The sequence below is a fragment of the Mangifera indica genome, chromosome 13 (genome assembly GCF_011075055.1).
Source record: "Mangifera indica cultivar Alphonso chromosome 13, CATAS_Mindica_2.1, whole genome shotgun sequence".
NCBI classification, from domain to species: domain Eukaryota; kingdom Viridiplantae; phylum Streptophyta; class Magnoliopsida; order Sapindales; family Anacardiaceae; genus Mangifera; species Mangifera indica.
In genome coordinates this window covers 2,079,368-2,102,076 of record NC_058149.1, presented here as the reverse complement: position 1 = coordinate 2,102,076, position 22,709 = coordinate 2,079,368, and the positions used below count along the sequence as shown (strand labels likewise).

At 30.3% G+C, this 22,709-nt stretch overlaps 2 protein-coding genes across 2 annotated transcripts; both read right to left on the bottom strand.

The window, feature by feature from the left end:
- Positions 1–16,723: 16,723 nt before the first annotated feature.
- LOC123194946 lies at positions 16,724–17,557 on the bottom strand. Its single transcript, XM_044608456.1, has one exon. It carries the CDS (start codon positions 17,555–17,557, stop codon positions 16,724–16,726), a length of 834 nt encoding a protein of 277 aa, XP_044464391.1.
- Positions 17,558–18,712: 1,155 nt separating this feature from the next.
- LOC123194945 lies at positions 18,713–19,663 on the bottom strand. Its single transcript, XM_044608455.1, has one exon. It carries the CDS (start codon positions 19,661–19,663, stop codon positions 18,713–18,715), a length of 951 nt encoding a protein of 316 aa, XP_044464390.1.
- Positions 19,664–22,709: the final 3,046 nt, after the last annotated feature.

The following is a 22,709-nucleotide window of genomic DNA, read 5'->3' as shown; positions in this document are numbered from 1 at the left end:
GAGCCGAACTCGAGCCGAGCCGAGTTCAGCTCGAGTCGAACTCGAGCCGGCCATTAAAAAACCGAGCCGAGCCCGAGCTGAGCTCGACTCGGCTTGAATCCAGCCCTAGTCCTCTCCCCTCACCAGCCAGTGTACAAAGAGATCTTGGTCTCCTCGTCGTGCGATGAAGAGACCTCGATCTTTTCGTCACTTTATTGTGCGATAAAAAGACAAAGATCTCTTTGTCATGCGACGAAGAAACCCAAATCTCGATCTCTTCATACACTAGTCAATGATGGTCAGAAATTGATAGCCGCTAAGAGAGAAACCAAGAGGAAGGGAGAACACCGTCATCGCCGTCATCTTCGGTTGTTGGCAGCTGTTGTAAAAATCTTAAGGGAGAATGTAAACCTGTGAGGGGAATGTGATAAATTTATAATTTTTTTAAATGATAATTTTATATTTTTCAATAACAATGAAATTTAAAGGAAGTTAAATAACAATTTACGCCAAACCTTGGGTGGGAAATAGTCATTTGGCCAATTTGAAAATAACAATTTCTACACCAATTTGTGGGGTGGAAATTGCAGAGGAAACTCAGCTGTCAATGCCTTTTATTATCGGAGACTGACTAAGTCTTTCAACAATGTCTATGTCAACCCACAATGAAAGAAAAATGTTGAGGTTTTATTTTAGTTTTTAAATTAGGAATTTGTGAAGTTTGTCTTTCCACGTTTCGTTGCCACGTTGAATGAAAACGGAGGTTTTTTTTTTTTGAAAGAACAAATGTAAGGCATTTTTTATTTTAATTCAAATAAACCTAATGATGACTATCAGGTTGTGTGTGGTTACGAGAAATTAAAGATTTTTCTGATAATTTATCTTTTATTATTTATATTATTTTATTTAATTTATAAATAATAAAAGATTTTGATAATTTTTTATTATTAATAGTGATATGATAAGTAATATAAGAGATAATTTGATAATTACTTCTATCTTAAGTATTAAAAGATTATCAAGGTAATCTTGATTTTATTATAATATATAATTTATTTTCAATTAATATAAATAAATTAATTTTATTTGTAATTAATTATACCTAAGGGTATTTGAGTAAAAAATATACTAGTATTTTTTTATTATCTCTAAATAAATATAATAATTATTTATATCTATCTATTTTTATCAAATCTTATTAAACATAGTAATAATTTATACCTAATAATTTTTAAAGTAATCTATCTTCATGGTAATATTTTAATTTTAGTAATAAAACATTTCCAAAATCAAATGCCCCCTTAGGGTTTAGCCTTAGTTTGTTACGAATTCAAATAAAGTTAAGCTTAAATTTGGTTCCAATTTAAAATCAATTAAAAAAATTGAGGCTTAAATTTGGATTGAAAAAAATTTTACTTTAGGTTCGATCCAAACTTACATATTTGAATTGATTCATATTCAACTCATTTTATTAAAAAAAAAAAATTCAAGTCTTAGTTTAAATTTGACTTATTCAATGTAAATTTGAATTTAAACTTGAACAAGTTGAATCTCATCCAACCTTAGTGATTATCAATTAAAAAAAATTTCGTTAATGTGAAGATTCTTAGTCTTCATGTCTCTTTCCATGTCTCCCTTTGTATTTATAAAACCTCCGAGTAGATGTTATGATTAAATTACAATAATTTAATATTCTTAATTCAAGGGTGATTCTAAAAATTTGTTTCAACTCTTTGAACTAAAAGATAATATTTTCAATATTGGAAATATCTTGTTTAGAAATGTGAAGATAACTTTTCTTTGTTGTTACGGAACAGAGATTAAAAAAAAAAATACTGGTAGAAGCTTTTAAATAGATTTTGGCCAAAGGACTATTTCTTATCCAAGTTTTGATGTGTTCTTAAAGTCACATCCATGAAGTTTGAAAAACCTAAAGTTCAATCTATAGGTCAACTAAGGTTAAAAATTTTTGTAAGAGACAAGGATAAAATCATTATTTTACTAATAATATTTAAAATATATAAAATTCATTATATTTTTCTTCCTAAGTTTTAAAAACTAGCAATTTCACCCTTACTTAAAATTTTCTAACTTTAAAAAGTCACATTCCCTTCCCCCTAAACCTTAGGGTTTTTTTCTTCTCCCCTGTGACCACTATCTCTAGCGCTAACAATCTCACCTCACCACCCTAAAACATTGGTCAATGCCTCTCTTCTCCATATCTCTTCATCTCTTATGAAGAGACAACCTCTTTCTCTCTTCTTTGAGATAAATAGATCTTCTCTAGATCTCTTCATCAGAGATGAAGAGATGTGGAGAGGAAAGGTCATCATGCCCTATTATGAGTTAGCTAATGTTTTAGAGTGAAGAGGGGAGGTAATCAACACCAGAGATTGTGAGAGGAGTGAAGAAAAAAACCTTAGGTTTTTTTTTTTGGGGGGGGGGGGGGGAGGAGGGGATTGTGACTTTTCAAAGTGAAAAAACTTTAGGCAAAGATAAAGTGTTAGTTCTTAAACCTTTTTTTTGGGGGGGGGGGGGGGGGGGGGGAGGGGAATGTAGTAAATGTTATATATTTTTTAATATTATTAATAAAATAACGATTTTACATTTACCTCTAATAGAAAATTTTAACGGCAATTGACTTATGATTGGGATTTTAGATTTCTTAAACTATGTGGATATAATTTTGAGAATACATTAAAACTTGGACAAAAAATAGTCCTTTCCCCATAGGTTTTTTTTTTTTTTTTTTAATTTAGTAAAGGTTCTCTCGCAACTTAGTCTTGATGTATCTATCCTTGAAGAGATGTTCCTTCGGAAATATATTAGTATATTACAAGCTAACAAAACCTTGGATTTAGTTTTAAGGCTCAACAAAAATTGGAGAGTGTAACCAAAAAAAGAAATCATTAATTAGTATTTATTTAGTTTAGTCTTCATGTTTACACGTATTATTATTACAATTTTGAATTATAATATTCTTGAAATATGTAAATGTTATATGTTGCAATTACTAAGATGTTGTATAGACCTAGTAGTACGTATTATCAAATTGTATTCATATTGTATTAGTTTGAGTTACGTATCAAAGACCTTTAATATTAATCCGACCTTAAATTAGAATTCTGTTAAAATTTTGTAATCCTAATTTAACCTTTAAATATTTGAGTTCACCTGACTTGAGTAAAATTAATCCGAAATTATCTACTATTTTCACTCTCTAAAGTGTTTTTATAGTTTTAATTTTTTGACCAAATTACCTCAATTTACTATTAATAAAACATACAATATAATATTTTGTTTTGTTTATAAATAATCTAAAAATTATATATTAAAACCTTTAAAACACATCAACAATCTAACTAAACATATCACATTCTTACTACTTAATAATAAAATAAAATATTTAAATAAAAAAATAATATAAGTAATTATAATTATATAAATATATACCCATATGTAATCTGTAAAAATTTCAACTGTTGTTGATATTGTCTTTTAACATTTCTATAATTCCTAACAAATTATATTTAAATAACATTTATCCAAAACATTCTAATCGATTCGGGTCATATTGAATTACTTTCATAGAGACCCTAAATTATCCGATTTAATTTTAAGTCCTATTGGATTGATCCAAAATAAATTTCTTATCAGAAAAATTTGACCCTAACCCGATTTTTTTCTTATCGTGTCATATCAGATTGACAGATCGTATTGAAAATTATTAATTCTATCATAGTAGTATAGTGGTAAGCAGAGATGGTGACGGGTTGGGTCGAGCAAGGCTTCAACACAAACCATTGGGTCCATGGGCCAAGCCTTTGTTCCACACAATGATAGGCCTTTGGGCTAAACTAGCCCACAAAAATTTTAAGGCCCACTGCTCGGCCCTATAAACAATGGGTTGAGCTAGCCCACGGGCGCCTATCGGGACAACCCATTAACTTTAATAAAAAAACTTTTTATTAAATAATTTTTTAATTATGTTTTCTAGAACATGTTAGGAAATTAAATTATCATTAAGAATAAGACAAACTTATTTATAGGGGAGTTAAGTTCTTATGATCAATTTTATCAATGTAAGATCTAAAATATGAGTTTGATTAAACTTTCTACTTTACTTAGCATTTATTTATAGTGTATGAATGGAATAAGTGATTGTATTTTTTTTATATATGAGACTTTTACACTTACATTTTTGTATTTTGCAAAGAGTCTCATAATTAAAAAAAGAAAATATTTAACTTCCTTTACCCACTATAAATAAAGGTTAATCAATATGTTTAAACTAAACTAAAATTTCTATTATCTCATACATGTAAGATTGATCTAAAGAATTTCAACTCATTTTTTTAAGTCTAAATTTTTATTTCTTATAAATATTTATAATTTTTATATTATAATTATTAATTAATTAATTATATTATGACATAATATTTTTAAAATATTATAAATAGTAACAGGTTGAGCTGCCTCAAAAGCCTAACACCTATGCCAATGGCCTGGCTTGGAAGGCTCATGAGCAGGGCCTAACATGTTATAGTGTTGGATCGGGCCCTTTCGAGCCAGACCCATTGCTCCTGCCTTAGGCTAAGTCTCCATTTGACCCGACTCAATTGCCACCTCTGATAAGTATTCATGTCTATCACACAACGAGGTTTTGTTATTATTTTGAAATATTTTTATATCACTATAAGCATATATAAATAAAAATTAATTGTCATAAATTATTATTTTAAATAATCAAATATCCAGAAGAAATTTCTCTTAATGCAAGATTTTGACATATTTTAATATCACTATCTAGATCATATATAAATAAAGAAATTAAAATAATCGAATCTTCAGAAGAAGCTACCCTTAATGTATGATTATGTCAAATTAAACTCTCAGAATTAATAAAATTTGTCTATCAAATATATATGACAAAATAAAAAATGTCTTTTGTGATAGAAATTTTCTTAATGTGGGTTATCTGTAGGTATAATTTTATTATGATAAAATTAAGTTATTGAATAGTTTAATGACAATTACAGATGAATTTAAGATGATTAATAAAGATAAATTTAATATAGTTTAAAATGTATGATTTAAATTAACAACGTCAGTATCTATCAAAAGTGAATTATATTAGATTTATCTATAAACCTTTCTGATATGTCTCAATATGACTCGTCTTAAATGTAAGCCTTTGCACAACTAACATTTTTGCATTATTGTAAAAATGCGAACTGGTGTTCTGAATGGTGTTAGTCATGTCATTGAACTTGTATAGGTGACAAAATCCATCTATCATTGCCAACTATAGTAGAACTGTGAAAGAAATAGAGTATAGGAGGAGAAGATAATGGAAAAGGGACAATAAGAGAGTGTAAAGATTATATATTAAGGGACATTTATTTCTAATTCAAAATTAAAATTGGTTTGGATCGAATAACCAATTTTCTAACAATGACAAACTTGTTATTCAATTATCTTCAATTTGGGGACATCATATCAATTCAGTTTTCAAATGAGTATGAACACCCCCAATTGTAAGGCTCAATAAAACATAAAAAAATTGATCGTGTAATTAAAAAAAAAAAATTGAATTAGTATATATTGCATGACAAGCAAGGAATATTTGTTTAGTTTTCATGTTTACACATGTTAAACAAGCAATGATTTTATTAAAATAGAAAAAAATGAAAGAAGGGCACAATTGTAAATTTATATGTGAGTATATGCAAATAATCATAAATTATTAATTTAACAAATACAAGTTGCTCCTGATATAAGATTTAGACAAATTAACCTCTCACAATTAATAAAAATTCTCTCTCTCTCTCTCTCTCTCTCTCTCTCTCTCTCTATATATATATATATATATGAAATAATAAAAAAGAATATTGGAATTTTTGATAATATTAAAAAGGGTTTTATTTTTATTTTTTAAATTGTCATGATAAGACAAGTCCAAATATAGTTTCTACTAATTTGGAGTGAGGTGCTTTAAACTTTTAAATAATGAAATATGATTTTATATTTAATTGTTTGAATAGAATTTCTTATTGAAAACAAGTTGATCACTTCATTAAAAATAAATAAATTATAATTTTTGTTATCACATAATCAATTATTCTAACCCACTTGTGAAATAAAAAGAGCAAAGTATGTATAAACATTAATTTAATAAAAAATTTGTTTTTAACTAAAAAAATATAATTCTTCCTTAATTATTTCTGATAATTTATTTATCTCAATTCAACTGTTTGAAAGTGGTTGAGTAAATAAAGTCATGCTTATCAACAGTTTCATTACATTTGCATTTCTTGCACCAGTTTCGTCAATGAAATCTTACTTTTGTTCTACCATAAATTATTTTTCATAAAAAAAATTTCTATAACCATTTCAATATTTTATATTCGAAATTATATTACATATACAAATTTCTAAGTTTTATTAATTTTCTAAGTTAATAAGATATTTGAGGAAATTGAAGAATTTCATTCCATGTAGAGGAGTTTGCATAAAATTTCAAAGATTCTGATCCAATATTGCTTTAAATATGTAAGTAATAAATTTGATAGATGAATGACAATGTGAATTTTGGTTGGCTTAGATATTATCTTGAATAAAATTATGTGTATATATAAATTATACAAAATTATTTATATAAACTGATATAATAGCTTGTGATTGAGTGATTTGATTATTAACTTTTTCTGATTTCAAAATCACCCAATCAAATACTACCATATCAGATTATATAAATGAGTTTGTATAATTTGTTTATACACATAATATTATTTATTTATCTTTTTAGCATTATCATTTCAAAATTTTTTTTATGTCTTTCTATAATTTTTTTTTATGTCTGTGTTTAATTTTATAATGTTTTTTAGATAGATTATTAGGGCATAAAAGTTGTGAAAGAAACGTTTATCTACTTATCCATAATGCTAATTTCAAAATGTGTTTGCATGCATTTTGTCACATGCCGATCGCCTTAAAATTTCTAGACATAGCATTGTATATGTTTAACAATAAAGCTATGTATATCCATTTTTGGTACATAATTTGTGCATACAGATGAGGTGTTATCATGTGATTGAATGCTTCTTTATCATATAATGACATATGTTTTAAAATCACCTAATTATATGATAACACATCACTGTATACATGAATTATGTACCAAAAATAGGTACACATAACATTGCTCTATGTTAAATATCTAAAATCTTGGAAAGTTTTACATTGTTCAACAAAATATCCCCAACCAGCAAGCAACTTCTGGTGCTTTCCCTTAAAATATTTAGAACTTCGGTTGGTTGTTTTATTGAAAATATGGTTGGTATCGAAAATGTGTTGGCTCAAAACTGACGGGTCATGACAATTTCTCTTGTCTTTGTATGCTTGTAAAATTTTGTTGGTCATCAAGTTAAAAGTAATGTTTATTTGTTGGAAATTTTAAAAGGAGTAATCAGTTTGGGTAGAGCAACATGAGCAGGAGTTGCAATCTTGGAATTAATGGCTTATGGGTCGCCATACTTACTGCTATGCCACTCTTATGAAAGACAAATTGAGCAGTTCTCAGATTCAACTATACTTCAAGAGAACTATATTCTTTTTGTTAAGTTGTATATAAGTTGTATCTCTAAATTAGGAAGCAAATAATTAGTATCTCTAAATTAGGAATCAAATAATTAGGGTGATTGTATCTTTGTAAACTAGGAAAGTACATATACTCTTTCCTAGATTAGGATTTAGAAATTCATATAAATATTGATGTAAATTCACTCTTTTAATATAGAATATTATTCTCAAGGTTTTTCACATGGTATCAGAGCCTCAATATTAGGCTTTTAAAAATATTTTTCAGTAATTTTGGTTTATTTTCCGGTGTTCTTTTTCGACCAATGTGTTTTTGTCTTTTTCCAGTGGCCGTGTCTACACCATTGTGATCGGAACAACTCACCGACAATCTCCTGTAAAGAGAGTTGCCATCCGTCGATTCACGCACCGTCACGCGTCGATCAAACTTTTGGGTACCTCTATCATCGATCTGCTTCTTCGGCTAGCGTGTGTCAACACCGCCTCTTCCAATCCTCTCAGAAGATGTCGAAGCATCAGTGTATGGTGACTTCATCGTCATCGGTCACCAGAATCAGTGTCACACATCGGTTGTTTCTGTCTCGGATCGTCATCTCCGATCCGCTGGTACTGTTAAACTCAGAAATTCTGACGGGTAATCATCTCATAGTCTCTTCACCGTCCGTCACTGTCATCATTGCCAGAACAGTCAAACAGTGTTGAATTTGCTATTTTTTTATTAATGGCTAGCGAAGGATCTTCAAAATTAGGTGCATTTACTCAATTTCTCTCCCTTCCTATTATTACTACTGAAAAACTATTAGAAAGTGTTAATTATACATCCTGAGTTACATCTGTAGAGTTATGGTTCACAGGACAAGGTTTAGAAGACCATTTGACCGTTTGAGCTACTGATTTGAAAGAAACTGATATTAATAAGGTTAGTTGGGTCAAAACTGATGCGTTATTGTGTAGTCTGTTATGACAATCTATTGATCCTTCTCTCTACCTTATTTACAAAGCTTATAGAACATGTGTTGATATTTGGAATCAAGCTAAATTGCTTTACACTAATGATATTCAACAGTTATATTCGATTGTCTCTAGTATGGTTAATCTGAAGCAACAAGATATGAGTATACGAGACTTCTTGGGGCAGATGTAGTCTTTAAAAGCTGAATTTAATGCTATTCTACCTGTCGGGAAGAGTGTAGCTGAGGATTTGGCACAACGTGACAAGTTCTTTATGGTCTTGACTCTTATTGCAATTAATCCAGATCTTGCTCCTATTAGAGATCAAATCCTGGGAAGTACAACCATTCCAACATTAGATGATGTATTTGCTCGTTTACTCAAAGTTTCCTCTACCACAAAACCAACAGTTACAGATTCTGCTGCCTTAGTCTCTCGATCTCCAAACCACTCTAGAGAGTCAAGTGACTGTAGGAGTAGAGGCGGTCGTCCAAGATACAATTACTATAATAGATGGGGATATACTCGAGAAAAATGTTATAAGCTATATGGGAGACCTACACACAATGTCAATGTTACACAATCAGTTCCTCAATCAGCTCTTCTTGATTATCATTCATAAATTTCAACAAGACACCTCAATTAGTTCCTCAGTCAGTTACTCTCACTGGAGCTTATTATTAAGAATACCTTCAGTACCAGGTGACGAAACAGTCATCTCAATCCTCTATTGCTTCCTTTGCATAGTCTGGTAATTTGATTGCTTGCCTATCACAATCCTTCACTCTAGGACCTTAGGTTCTAGATTTAGATGCCTCGGATCATATTTCTGGTAACTCTAGTTTATTTTCACATTTTAATAATTCCAAATCCTTTTCTTCTGTCACACTAGCTGATGGCACAAAATCTATAGTTAAAGCCGTCAGACATGCTAATCCATTACCTAATCTATCTTTAGATTCTGTTCTTTATCTTCCTAATTGCCCATTTAATCTCATTTCAATCAGTAAATTAACAAGAGCCTTGAATTGTTCCATTATATTTACTAATGATGCCTTTGTTATACATGATCGAAGTTCGGGCAAGACGATTGGCATAGGACGTGAGTCACAAGGGCTTTATCATTTGTCCCTTTCTTCTTCCGTTGCTTGCACTGTTATTAAGTCTCCAACTCTTCTCCACAATCGTTTGGGGCATCCTAGTTTCTCCAAGCTTCAAAAAATAGTCCCTCATTTATCTAGTTTGTCATCTCTTGAGTGTGAGTTTTGTCAACTTGGGAAGCAGCCTCGTAGTTCTTTCCTAAGGAGTGTCAATAATCGAGCTTCGTCTCCTTTTGAGTTAGTTCACTCTAATATGTAGGGTCCTTGTCGAGTCAAGTCTACTTTAAATTTTCAATATTTTGTGACATTCATTAATGATTATTTGTATTGCACGTGGATATTTTTAATGAAAAGTCGGTCTGAGTTATTTTCTCATTTTCAATCATTTTGTGCTGAAGTTAAAACACAATTTAATTCCTCTATACACACATTACGTAGTGATAATGCGAGTGAATATTTTTCCATTTCTTTCACAAATTTCATGTCTTCTCAAGAGATTCTTCATCAGTTTTCTTGTGCTTATACCCCACAACAAAATAAGGTTGTTGAGTGCAAGAATAGACACCTTATTGAAATAACTCATACATTATTATTACATTCACATGCTCCTCTACATTTTTGGGCTGATGCAGTTCTCACTGCTTACTATCTCATTAATCGGATGCTCTTATCAGTATTGCAGAATCAGATTTTGTATTTAATCCTCTTTCCTACTGGCCCTTTATACATTATTCCTCCACGTGTCTTTGGTTGCACATGTTTTGTACATGACCTTTCCCTAGGTCTTGATAAACTATCTGCTTGGTCTATCAAATGTATATTTCTTGGTTACTCTCATCTCCAGAAAGGTTACAAATGTTACTCTCCTACGACACGTCGTTATTTTATATCTACCAATGTTACTTTTTTCGAGTCCTTTCCTTACTTCTCTTTATCTGAAACTCAATCTCCTGTCACTAAGAGTCTTCCATTATCTACTTTTATTCTTACTTTCGATGTACATCCTACAGTCGTCCCATAATCTACACTCATATAAGATTTGGCACTTGTTTACTAAATTATTGACTCATCTATAGGTACTGATATCCCTTCTATTACTCCAATGGCTCCTGGTGACTCACTTCTTGCTGCTACATTTGGCCCTGCTGAGGTCCTATATCCAGATGACCAATTTTCAATTGCCATCCGTAAAGCTGTAAGATCCTCTTGTAACCCTAATCCTATTTATATCTTTCTTAGTTATCACCATTTATCCTCACCATATTATGTCTTTGTGTCCTCTTTATCCTCCATTTCAGTTCCTATATCTGTTTGTGAGGCTCTTTCTAATCCAGGTTGGAGGCAAGCAATGGTGGATGAAATGACTGTGTTACATCATAATGGTACTTAAGAATTGGTTAAATTATCTCCGGGTCACTCCATTATTGGTTATCATTGGTTTTACGCAGTCAAGACTAGTCCTAATGGTACTATTGATCATCTCAAGGCCCGGTTGGTTGCTAAAGGGTATACTCAGGTCTATGGTTTGGATTATGGTGACACATTCTCTTCAGTGGCCAAGATGTCCTCCGTTCGGTTATTCTTATCTATGGCTGCCATTTGTCATTGGCCTTTGTTTTAGTTAGACATCAAAAATGCCTTTCTTCATGGTGAGCTTCAGGAGGAGATATATATGGAGCAACTACCTAGTTTTATTGCTCAGGGGGAGTCTGATTTAGTTTGTAAACTTCGACGCTCACTCTATGGCCTAAAACAATCTCCACGTGCTTGGTTTGGACGCTTTAGTACAGTTATTCAAGAATTTGGTATGACTTAATGTGAGTCAGATCATTCTATGTTTTACAGACACACGTCACAAGGCAAGTGCATTTATCTGGTTGTTTATGTCGACGATATTGTTATCATTGGTGATGATCAAGAGGGTATCGATCAATTAAAACAACATCTATTTAATCATTTCCAAACCAAGGACTTAGGAACACTTAAATATTTTCTTAGGATAGAAGTTGCTCAGTCTAAGACAGGTATTATTATCTCTCAGAGGAAGTATGCCTTGGATATTTTGGAGGAGACAGAGATGTTGGATTGTAAACCTATTGATTCCCCTATAGACCCTAATACTAGACTTGTCCCAGGACATGGGGAACCACTTGTAGACCTTGGGAAATATCGGAGGTTAGTAGGTAAACTCAACTATTTAACTATCACAAGACCAGATATCTCTTTTCCAGTTAGTGTTGTCAGTCAATTTCTCCAATCTCCGTGTGATTCTCATTGGGATGCAGCTATTCAGATCTTGAGATATATTAAGATAGCACCAAGAAAAGGATTACTCTATAAAGATAAATGTCATACTCAGATTGTTGGATATTCTGATGCTGATTGGGCAGGATCCCCGTCTAATAGATGCTCGACTTCTGGATATTGTATTCTTGTTGGTGGTAACTTGGTTTCATGGAAAAGTAAAAAACAAGATGTTGTAGCTAGATTAAGTGCATAGGCAGAATATCGTGCTATGGCATTGGCTACCTATGAGCTTGTATGGTTGAAACAATTGGTTCAAGAGTTAAAATTTGTAGATATATCACAGATGAAACTACTGTGTGATAACCAGATAGTACTTCATATTGCTTCTAATCTAGAATTCCATGAGAGAACGAAACATATAGAAATAGATTATCATTTCATTCGACAAAAGATTTTATCAGGGTGTATAACTACCAATCATGTCAGCTCCAATGATCAACTTGCATATATCTTTTCTAAGTCCACTTAGGAGTTCTCGTATTGAATTCATTTGTAACAAACTTGGTACATATGATTTGTATGCTCTAGCTTGAGGGGGAGTGTTGAGTTGTATATGAGTTGTATCTCTAAATTAGGAAGCAAATAATTAGTATCTCTAAATTAGGAATCAAATAATTAGGGTGATTGTATCTTTGTAAACTAGGAAAGTACATATACTCTTTCCTAGATTAGGATTTAGAAATTCATATAAATATTGATGTAAATTCACTCTTTTAATATAGAATATTATTCTCAAGGTTTTTCACACTTTTAAAATAAAAATTAGATTTTTTTAATATAATTTAAATATAACAGTCAATTACAAATACGAACCATTATAAGGTGGAATGACTCTATACTAATGGTAAATTTAATAGGGTGTAATTATTCAATAAGTTTCATTTTTTAAATTATTTTTTATTATTTAATTCATAAATAAATTTGTGAGTGACAATGTAAAGGATAAAAGTAACAGGGTTGTTGTCTTATATTTACATGAGTTCAAACATTAACTAGGCTCATAAATTATATAAATTCAAACACTAACTATATATAATTGCAAGGTTTTCATACTTAAACATGGTTTTGATATGATGAAATGGTTGTTTTCGGTCAACCAACAATAAGATTAATTGATTGGTGATTAAATTGATGAACTAATTAAATATGATATTTGTCTTTTTTGTTTTGTTTTGAAGTCAAAGTGATATTTATAAAGGGTATAAAAAAAAGTGAGAGGCTACAAAAAAAAAAAAAAACAAACCATAGTTGCAGACTATACAAACCCTAGTCATCGATCTACTCTTTCCTCAAGTATCGATCTTGTCATTCTGTGCTCCTCTTAATACCAATCTTCTCATTTCTGACTTCATCTCACATTGATCTCTTCTCTTGCAACCCCTCTTGATGTTAATCTCATCATTTTCAACTCATCCCATCATTGATCTTGGCATTTTTAGCTCTATCTCACACCACTTCTCTCTGACAATTCCTCATGATGTCGATCCTATCATTTCTATCTTCTCTTGGCATCAAACTTGTCATTTCTAACAACTCATTGTCATGGTTGATCTAGTGATTCACTAGCAACCAAATGTGACTTTTCCAATTGAATCATGATTCAAAAAAGTCCAATAGCTCACCCAAAGTTGGATGTTCAACTCAATTCAAGCTTGACCTTAAGCTGAATAGTTCAATATGAATCATCTTTTAACAATATTATTCATCTTGTTAAAGATATTATTTATTCCACTAGCATTATTATATATCTCATCGATAATACTTTTCATCAAACTCGCAACCCTCTAATGACATTTTTGACCAATTTGAATGAGCTTGAATTAGCCCTAATAAATGCCAAACAAAATTGAACCAACCCATATTTGAAATTGACTCAATTCGAATCTAACCCTAAAAACAAGTTAAGTTATTAAAAAATGTCTTATTACTTTTTACAATAAAAATCTCAAGTTATTTGCAATTAAATATATTTTTTGCCAAAAAACTTGTTCCCAACTGAGGTATAGTGAAATCCTAAAGTATCACCCTTTAACTTTCAAAAACCCACAAACACCTACCCATGAGCTAAATTTTGTCAAAAATTTCAGTTAGAATTAAAGGTAAAATTGTTATTTTAATAATATTATTAAATATATATAATTTATTATATTTTTCCCCTCAGGTTTTAAAAAGGCCAAAGGACTATTTCCCACCCAAAGTATCCTCTAATCTCAAGTTTTCACTTCTAAACTTTAAAAATTTCATTTACCCACCCATAGGCGGTTAAAATTAATTGAACCCTAACCCCTTAAAATTTTATCTCTTTCCCCCCCTTAAACCCTAAAAACTAACTATTTTCCCTATAGGCCAAGTTTTAAAAAATGACATTCCCCCTTTAGGAATTTAGTTTTCAATCTTCAACTCCATCGTCGGTTATAAAGATTTTCTAATGCATCACTATGCTCTAATAGTCTCTCTGAAGGATCAATGACTAAGAGGGGGATGAATTAGGCAATCTAAAACAATCATTACCAAACTAAAGAATTAAACCAATTGATTTAATTTAAAGAACGTTGATTATTTTAATGCAATTTATAAGAATGACAAGAGATATTTTGAATAATCAACACAATCAAAATAATATAACATAAAATATAAGTTTGAATGATGAGAAAATCAAACACATAATATATAGTGGTTCAATACAACCTGACCTACGTTCACTCCTCCAAGCTATCTCCTTTTGAGTATTCCACTAATCCTTGGTTGACAAAATCTCAACCAAGCTTTTTTTCACAACAAAAATAGCTTCAAAGGTGCTATTAACCTTTATAAGTATTAGAACTCAATTTCTCTCACTAAAAATTTCTTTGTCTTTTCAAGAGTGAACCTTACTATTTTATAGCATTAATTTTTGTATGAATTTGAAATATAATCTCTCTCAAAGAATATATATGAAGATTTATGCTTAGTACAATCCAATGCAAATGAAATTTAAAAGTGTACAAGCAAGGGTTTTGAATAGAGAAGAAAATTTGCAAGTGAATAGCTCAAAATTTATTTTTTCTCAAATATATGAAAGTTCTTAGTGGCAAAACTCTATTCCAAGTGAATTTGATTGGGTTTATATAGGAAAAATAAGAAAAGCTACCGTTGTGCACAAAAATTAGCTTTTTTAATTTTTTAGAAAACATAAAATTCAATCAACCAAATGTAATTCGGTCAGTCAGATATGATATGACACTGCCATGATGTCTACGTGGCATTAGCAGTTAGAAAATTCAAAATAATATTCAGTCAATCGAATTTCTAAAAACCAAAATACATAGTTTTTGAATAGTTCGGAAGCTGTTATCGAAGAATTTGATTGGTCAAATTTGGTCAACCAAATTTTATTAAATTCTACCCCTGAATTTTTAAAATTTGTAATTTACCTCCTAAACCTTTGAAAAGTGATAATTTAACCTATTTTTGAAAATTCTTTCAAAACCAACTTTGAGATATGAAAATATAGTTCACAAAACTTCATCATTTCAAATGAGTTAATAAACTTTGATAAAAATTTGGCTTAAGCCAATAAGTTTGACAAACAATATTTTAACCCAAAATATGAAATATATGAGAATAACTTTTTAAGTAAGTTTTCACATGCAAATAAATATTCTAATAAAAACAAATGCTTCCAAATTACAACATATCTACCTAAACTTGAGTTTTTCTTCAAATCTTTAAGAATTCTTCACTTGAGTTTTGTCTTTCATTTCCATCTTGAAATCTATGAATTCTTGCAATTTAAACTTACACTTAAATAAAGTCATTAGTCAATATGCTTAGGAACATATTAGTTTGTTATCAACAAAATAAGAGCATAATAACTCCTTAAGTCAACACTTTCTCCCTCCTCTAGAACATCGACTAACGTAGATCTGGTCTACAAAGATTAAGAGCTTTATCGGGAGACAAAGCTTTTTGTCTTTCCAGACTATATCTACGTCGGTTAGTGTTCCAGAGAAGGGGAGAGTGATCGTCAAAGCATGGTGATACATCAGAAAATCTTCGTTACTGACGATGGCATCGGATTTTATGTTAGGGATTGAAAACTAAACCTTAAAAAGGGAATGTCATTTTTTAAAACTTGGCCTAGGGGGCAAACTTTTAATTTTAGGGTTTTTTGAGGGGAAAAGAGATTAAATTTTAATTTATTTTTAATATTATAGATGAAATGATAATTTTACCTTTGAAACTAACAAACTTAACCCTCTATAGATGGGTGTTTGAGATTTTTATAGTTAAGGGGTGAAAATTTGAGATTAGAGGATACTTTGAGTCGAAATAAGTCCTTTGGCCTTTTAAAAACTAATAAATTCAGCAATTCCAAAAGGTTTTCCACTTTTGAAAAATCAATTTCCCCCCTCAAAACCTAGGGTTTTTTTTCACCATCTCTGGTATCGATGACATTCCCTTTCCACCCTAAATAGTTGTCGATGACGGTACACATTTCCCTACCTTAAAAATCATCATCCAGATGACTTTCATCTAGATTCTAAATAAAATCTCTCTAGACAACAAGTCTCAAGCCATGAGAGTCATCATCCAGACGAACCGTCTAGATGATGACTTCTAGGGTAGGAAAATGTGAACTGGCGGAGACAACAGTTTAGGATGGAAAAGGGACGTTGCTAGCGTCGGAGATAATGAAAAAAAGACCCTAGGTTTTGGGAAGTGAAATGTGATTTTTTAAAAGTGAAAAACTTTTTGGAAGAGGTGAATTTGATAGTTTTTAAAACCTATGGGAAAAATATAATAAATTAAGCCATCAACCTAGACATCTTAACAAGCCAGAGAGAATTCAATATAAGCAATCCAATTATCACTTCAACTCCTGCAAAATCTTTGAAATTCATCAATCTAAACCCTTCTTGCACAATAAAAGACAGCATTGTGATTGCAATATTAACGAGAAATCCATGCATTTCCATGCCTTTAACAATATTTGCAGCCTTCTCAAGGGCCTCAATTCCATAGCCTTCTTCAAGCACTAAAACAACAAGAGCTAAAGTCCACACAACAGCCACGTAACCATCGAAAGCTGCAGCCGAAACCCATAGCAAAACATATAAAACTTTCAAAGCAAAGGGACTTTGAAAACTCATCATGAGAGGAAGCAGAGGAAACAATGCAAGGAAAATGTAGCCAACACCAAAGAGAGTTATGTAAAGCAAAGTAAGGAATGGCCTCTTCAATGAACTTGCTGGGGTAAAAAACAAGTCCTTTAAGGAGAATTTTTTGCCATTTTTCGTTGTTGCTGATGCAAAGATTGTGGCTGTTGAGAAGAAGAAGGACATGAAGGAGGCGATGAGAAGGAGAATCCATTCAGTACCTAATACTCTCATGTCCTTATGTGCTGCAACAGGAAGGTTAGCATATTCCGGGGTGTTGGGGCTGGTGAAAAGGAGGAGGCTTTGGTCAGTTATCCATTTTGTGAGCAATGGTCTCATAGAGAAAATATTGAACAAGTAAAGGAGAGAGAAAAGTGAGAGGGTGAGTAAGGGGAAAGAGGCCATGAGCTTCCTATTTCTGTTGAAGATTTTGAGGGCATCTTTGAGAATATCCACCAAACCAAGAACCATATGTGATGCCATTGAAGAAAATTGAAATCTTCTGAAGCTTTTTGCACAACAAATGCGCAGTTTATATCGTTATGTGTTGAATGAGTCTTCTTTTCGTACACCATTTACATTACTTGTAGAAGAAAAGTCTTGGTGAAATTAAACGGCATAGAAAAATCAATATTAAGAAATTGAGAAAAATTAATTGGAACCTTTGGCAATTAGAGTATTGACTTGGTTGCTTTCATTTTGTTATTCTCCACTGGAGAAGGTTAGAACTAGTCTATTAATTGCTTCTCTATGGTCAATATACACCTTTATTGCATTTAGAAAGTTTTACGTGTATAAGGTGCATATACATTGTAAAGATAAAAATCTATAAATGACACTTAATTTCTTATAGGTTGAGATTCGAGTCCAACAATATTTAGTTCAATGTTTAATTTGATTTGAGCCGAATTTGAGTTATAACTTCAGTTTGAGAGTTCAACTCAAATCTGTCTCTAATAATATTGTTCATCGTATCGATAATATTATTTACTTATTAACAATATTATTTATCTCATTGATAATCTCTAATAATAACTATGACTAATTTGAGCTCAAGCTAATCATTTAGGATTTTAGCTGAACTCAAGTCAGTGCCTTCCATTTTCTTCCAATAAGAACATGAAGAAACTATAAATCAAATATATGTTTATACCCAACATGCGGTTGGAATTGATTATCAATTTATCTATAAGACATGATGCATATAGAGTTTCTTTAAAGATTCGTAGTAGGGTTTCTTTAGGAATAAAATTCTAGATAAATAAATACATTATTCTCTTATACGTGCAATCTATAATAATTTATTAGAAATACATACATGATAAGAGATTATTAAAGAGATTTTGTATTAATATTAACTTTTCTATGCATAATCTTACCGTTCTTTCTCCTTATCCATGAGTCATTGTTTATTTTATTAATTTTATACCATCTCTAATTCGATCAAAAACGTATGCTCAATATGCAATCAGATTTGGCTATCAGCATATTAGACACGGAGAATAGATTAGCACTAAGAAATAACACTTTTCTTATGCAACTTCTTATCAATACATATAACAAAGGGAAGTTAAAAAAGACTCATTATTAAAACACATAAATTCAGGACCAAATTCCAAAAGCAAGATCTTTTCTTGATCATGCCAAACTCTCATCAAGAAGCGGAAGTGTTGGCACTTTATTATACCCTGAATCCCACTGCAATTCCACTTCTTCTCCATGGATTTTCTTGCACTGGTAGTACAATACTGTGTATGCAGACAACATAAACATCTTGACCAGCCAGATATAATTTACAAAAACCAGTGTAACAATCATGGAAATTGAAAATAATAATTTAGTTCCCAGCATCATATTCATTCCATGAGGCACCATGAACAATACTGTAAACACAAGATTCAGACGAAAACCAGTCAGCTGCATGCCCTTAACTATCTGTGCTGCCTTTCCAAGAGCCTCGACTCCCCTTTTCTCTTCCAATACTGAGACAACAAAGGCTAAAATCCAGATGACAGCCAAGTAAATATAGAGAACCGAAGCTAGAATTACAAGGATTACAGCCAAGACTTTTGCTGCGAGAGGCTGCTGCACAACAAGCACCATGGGGAGAAGATTCGCCAAGACAAGAAAAACAAAACCGAGCCCTAAAAGGGTGGTGTAAAACCAAGTAAAGAGAACTTTTTTGAATGATTTTATGGTTGATATCAACAGTTCCTTGAAGTTCAAGTTTCTGCCGCCATGAACCATGGCAGCTGCGATAATTGCAGCTGTCGTGAAGAACAAAGAGACGGCAGTGGTGATGAGAACGTAGATCCATTCTATGCCGACAAATGCTCTGATGTCGTCTTTTAAGTCGAGGAGGAGGAGGAAGAACTCCGGGCTTTTGGGGTCGGTGACCGGCAGAAGACTTTGCTTGAGGAGGAAGTCGGTGATGACTGGCTTGATGGAAAAGACATAGCACAAGTAGAATAAAGAGAAAAGTGAGAGTGTTAACAAGGAGAGAGAAGCCATGAGCTTCCCATTTTTGCAGAAGATTTTGAGAGATTCCCTGAGAATTCCCACAAAGCCGAAGAGCATGAAATATTCCATAATGCCAAATAAGACTAGAAGAATTTCTTAGCTTGTAATGTTTTAATATTCATCTCGTATGTGTGTGCATATATATAAAAATTGAGAATAACAATTTCTACACCAATTTGTGGGGCGGAAATTGCAGAAGTGCCTTTTATTATGGGAGACTAAGTCTTTCAAAAATGTCTAAATCAACCCGCTTTTTTTGCTTTTTTAACTTACAAATCTGTGAAGTTTGTCTTTCCACATTTCGTTGCCAAGGCGAACGAAAACTGGGGTTTTTTATTTTTTTTGAAAGAACAAATGTCAGGCATTTTTCTTTTTTAAATTTGAATGAACCCAATGATGACTATTTGAGAGTATTTGGTTTGTGAAATATTTTATTATCAAAATTAGAGAATTATTTTAAATATTATTAAGTATAAATTATTACTATGTTTGATAAAATTAGATACACATAAATAATTATTATGTTTGGTTGGAGGTAATAGAAAAATATTAATATATTATTTTACTTAAATAACATTGGATATAATTATTGTAAAATATTTTTATATTATTTGTTTTATTATTTAAAAATGCGATTATTTTTATCCTAAAAAGAGTAATACATAAGGATATAGTTATAATAAAATCAAGATTACTTTGATAATCTTTTAATACCTAAAGTGGGGTGATAATCAAATTACCCTTTATATTATCTATCACATCACAAGTAATAATAGAAAATTACTTGAATATTATATTACTTATAAACTAAACAAAGTAATGTAAGTAATAAAAGTTAGATTACTAGATCCCCTTTAACCAAACGTCCCTTTAGGGTTTGACGTTAATTTGTTACGAATTCAAATAAAGTTAAGTTTAAAATCGGTTCCAATTTAAAATCAATTTAAGTTAAAAAAATTGAGGCTTAAATTTGGATTATAAACAATTTTTCTTTAAATTCGACACAAACTTATATATTTCAATTGACTTATACTTTACTCATTTTATAAGAAAAAAAATCAATTCTTAATTTAAATTTGACTTGTTTAATCTGAATTCGAATTTAAACTTGAGCAAGTTGAATCAAATCCAACCCTACTGATTATAAATACAAACAAACAAAAATTGCTATTTCAATAAGAAAAAATTTCCTTAATTATTTTTCACACACTTCATATTATTAATATTCAAATGAACTAATAAGAGTTGATGTTATCTGTTAAAAAGTATGAAGTTGCATATTCTCTATAACTTATTTTGTGTTATATATACTTTTGCATTTTCGGACATGTCTTCGTGTCTCTTTCCATGTATCCCTTTGCACTTATAAAACTTACTAGTAGAAATTATGATTAAATTAGAATAATTTAATATTCTTAATTCAAGGATTATTCTAAAAATTTGTTTTAATTCTTTGAATTAAAAGATAATATTGAAAATATTTTGTTTGAAAATATGAAGGTAACTTTCTTTCGTTATTACGGAAGAGAGATTAAAAAAAATTCTAAGATATCACGAGCTTTTAATATATTAACAAAATCTAAGATAAGGTGAGTGTTGAAGGATATTCCTTTTTATCACTCTCTTATTATTATTATTATTATTATTTTTTATTCTTCTTCTGTAATATTATTATTATTTTTTGTTTCACATATGTTCTCAATAAAAATTAGAGTGTAACAAAAAAAAATCATTAATTAGTATTTATTTAGTCTTCATGTTTGCCCGTATTATTATTACAATTTAGAATTATAATATCTTGAAATATGTAAATGTTACATGTTGCTGTTTTGTATTAAAGACAATAGTATAGACTAGTAGTTCGTGTCATCGAATAGTATTTATATTGTATTAGTTAGAGTTTTGTATTAAAGATCTCCAATATTAATTCAATCTAAATTGAAATTATGTTAGAATTTTTTAACTCTAACATAATCCTTAAATATGCAAATTGATTCGACTTAACCTAAATTGTTTGAAATTATCAATTATTTTTACTCTCTAAAGTGGTTTTATTGTTTTAATTTCTTGACTAAATTATTTCAATCTACTATTAATAAAATACACAATATAACATTTTCTCTTATTTATAAATAGTTTAAAAATTACATATTAAGAGCTTTAAAATACATCAACAATCTAACTAACCATATTATATTTTTACTATTTAATAATAAAATAAAATATTTAAAAAAATAAAAAATATAAGTAATTACAATTATATGAATATACAATTATATGAAATCGGTAAAAATTTTAACTATTGTTAATATTGTCTTTCAATACTTCTATAATCCCTAACAAATTATATTTAAGTAACATTTCTTAAAACATTCAAATTGATTTGGGTTGTGTTAGGTTACTTTCATGTAAACCTTAAATTATTCGATTTAATTTTGAATCGTATCGGGTTGACTTGAAATAAATTCTTTGTTAGAAATATTTAACCCTAACACGGATTTTTTTATATCGTGTTATATCAGGTTAACGGATCGTATTGAAAATTATCAATTTTATCATAGTAATATAGTGGTAAGTATTTCTGTCTATCACACAACAACTTTTTATTATTATTTTGAAATATTTGTATATCACTATTCTGAGTATATATAAATAAAAATTAATAATCCAATATCCGGAAGAAATTGCTCTTAATATAAGATTTTGACATTTTTATATCACTATCTAGAGCATATATAAATAAAAAAATTAAAATAGTCGAATATTCAGAAGAAGTTGCTCTTAATATATGATTATGACAAATTAAACTCTCACAATTAATAAAATTTGTCTATCAAATATATATGACAAAATAAAAAAATGTCTTTTGTGATAGAAATTTTTTAATGTGGGTTGTCTTTAGTTATAATTTTAGCTTGATAAAATTAGGGTATTGAATAGACTAATAACAGTTACAAATGAATTTAAAATGATTGATAAATATAAATTTAATATACTTTAAATTAAAAAAAATAAATTTATCACATTCCCCCCCTAGGTTTAAAAACTAACGATTTACCTTGCCTTCTCCCATCCAAAGTTTAAAAAACTTACATTCTCCTTTAAGGTTTTTCAA

Bases quoted from the DNA above. Each gene is read 5' to 3' on its own strand.
- LOC123194946 (XM_044608456.1), bottom strand. From the start codon at position 17,557: ATGGCATCACATATGGTTCTTGGTTTGGTGGATATTCTCAAAGATGCC.
- LOC123194945 (XM_044608455.1), bottom strand. From the start codon at position 19,663: ATGGAATATTTCATGCTCTTCGGCTTTGTGGGAATTCTCAGGGAATCT.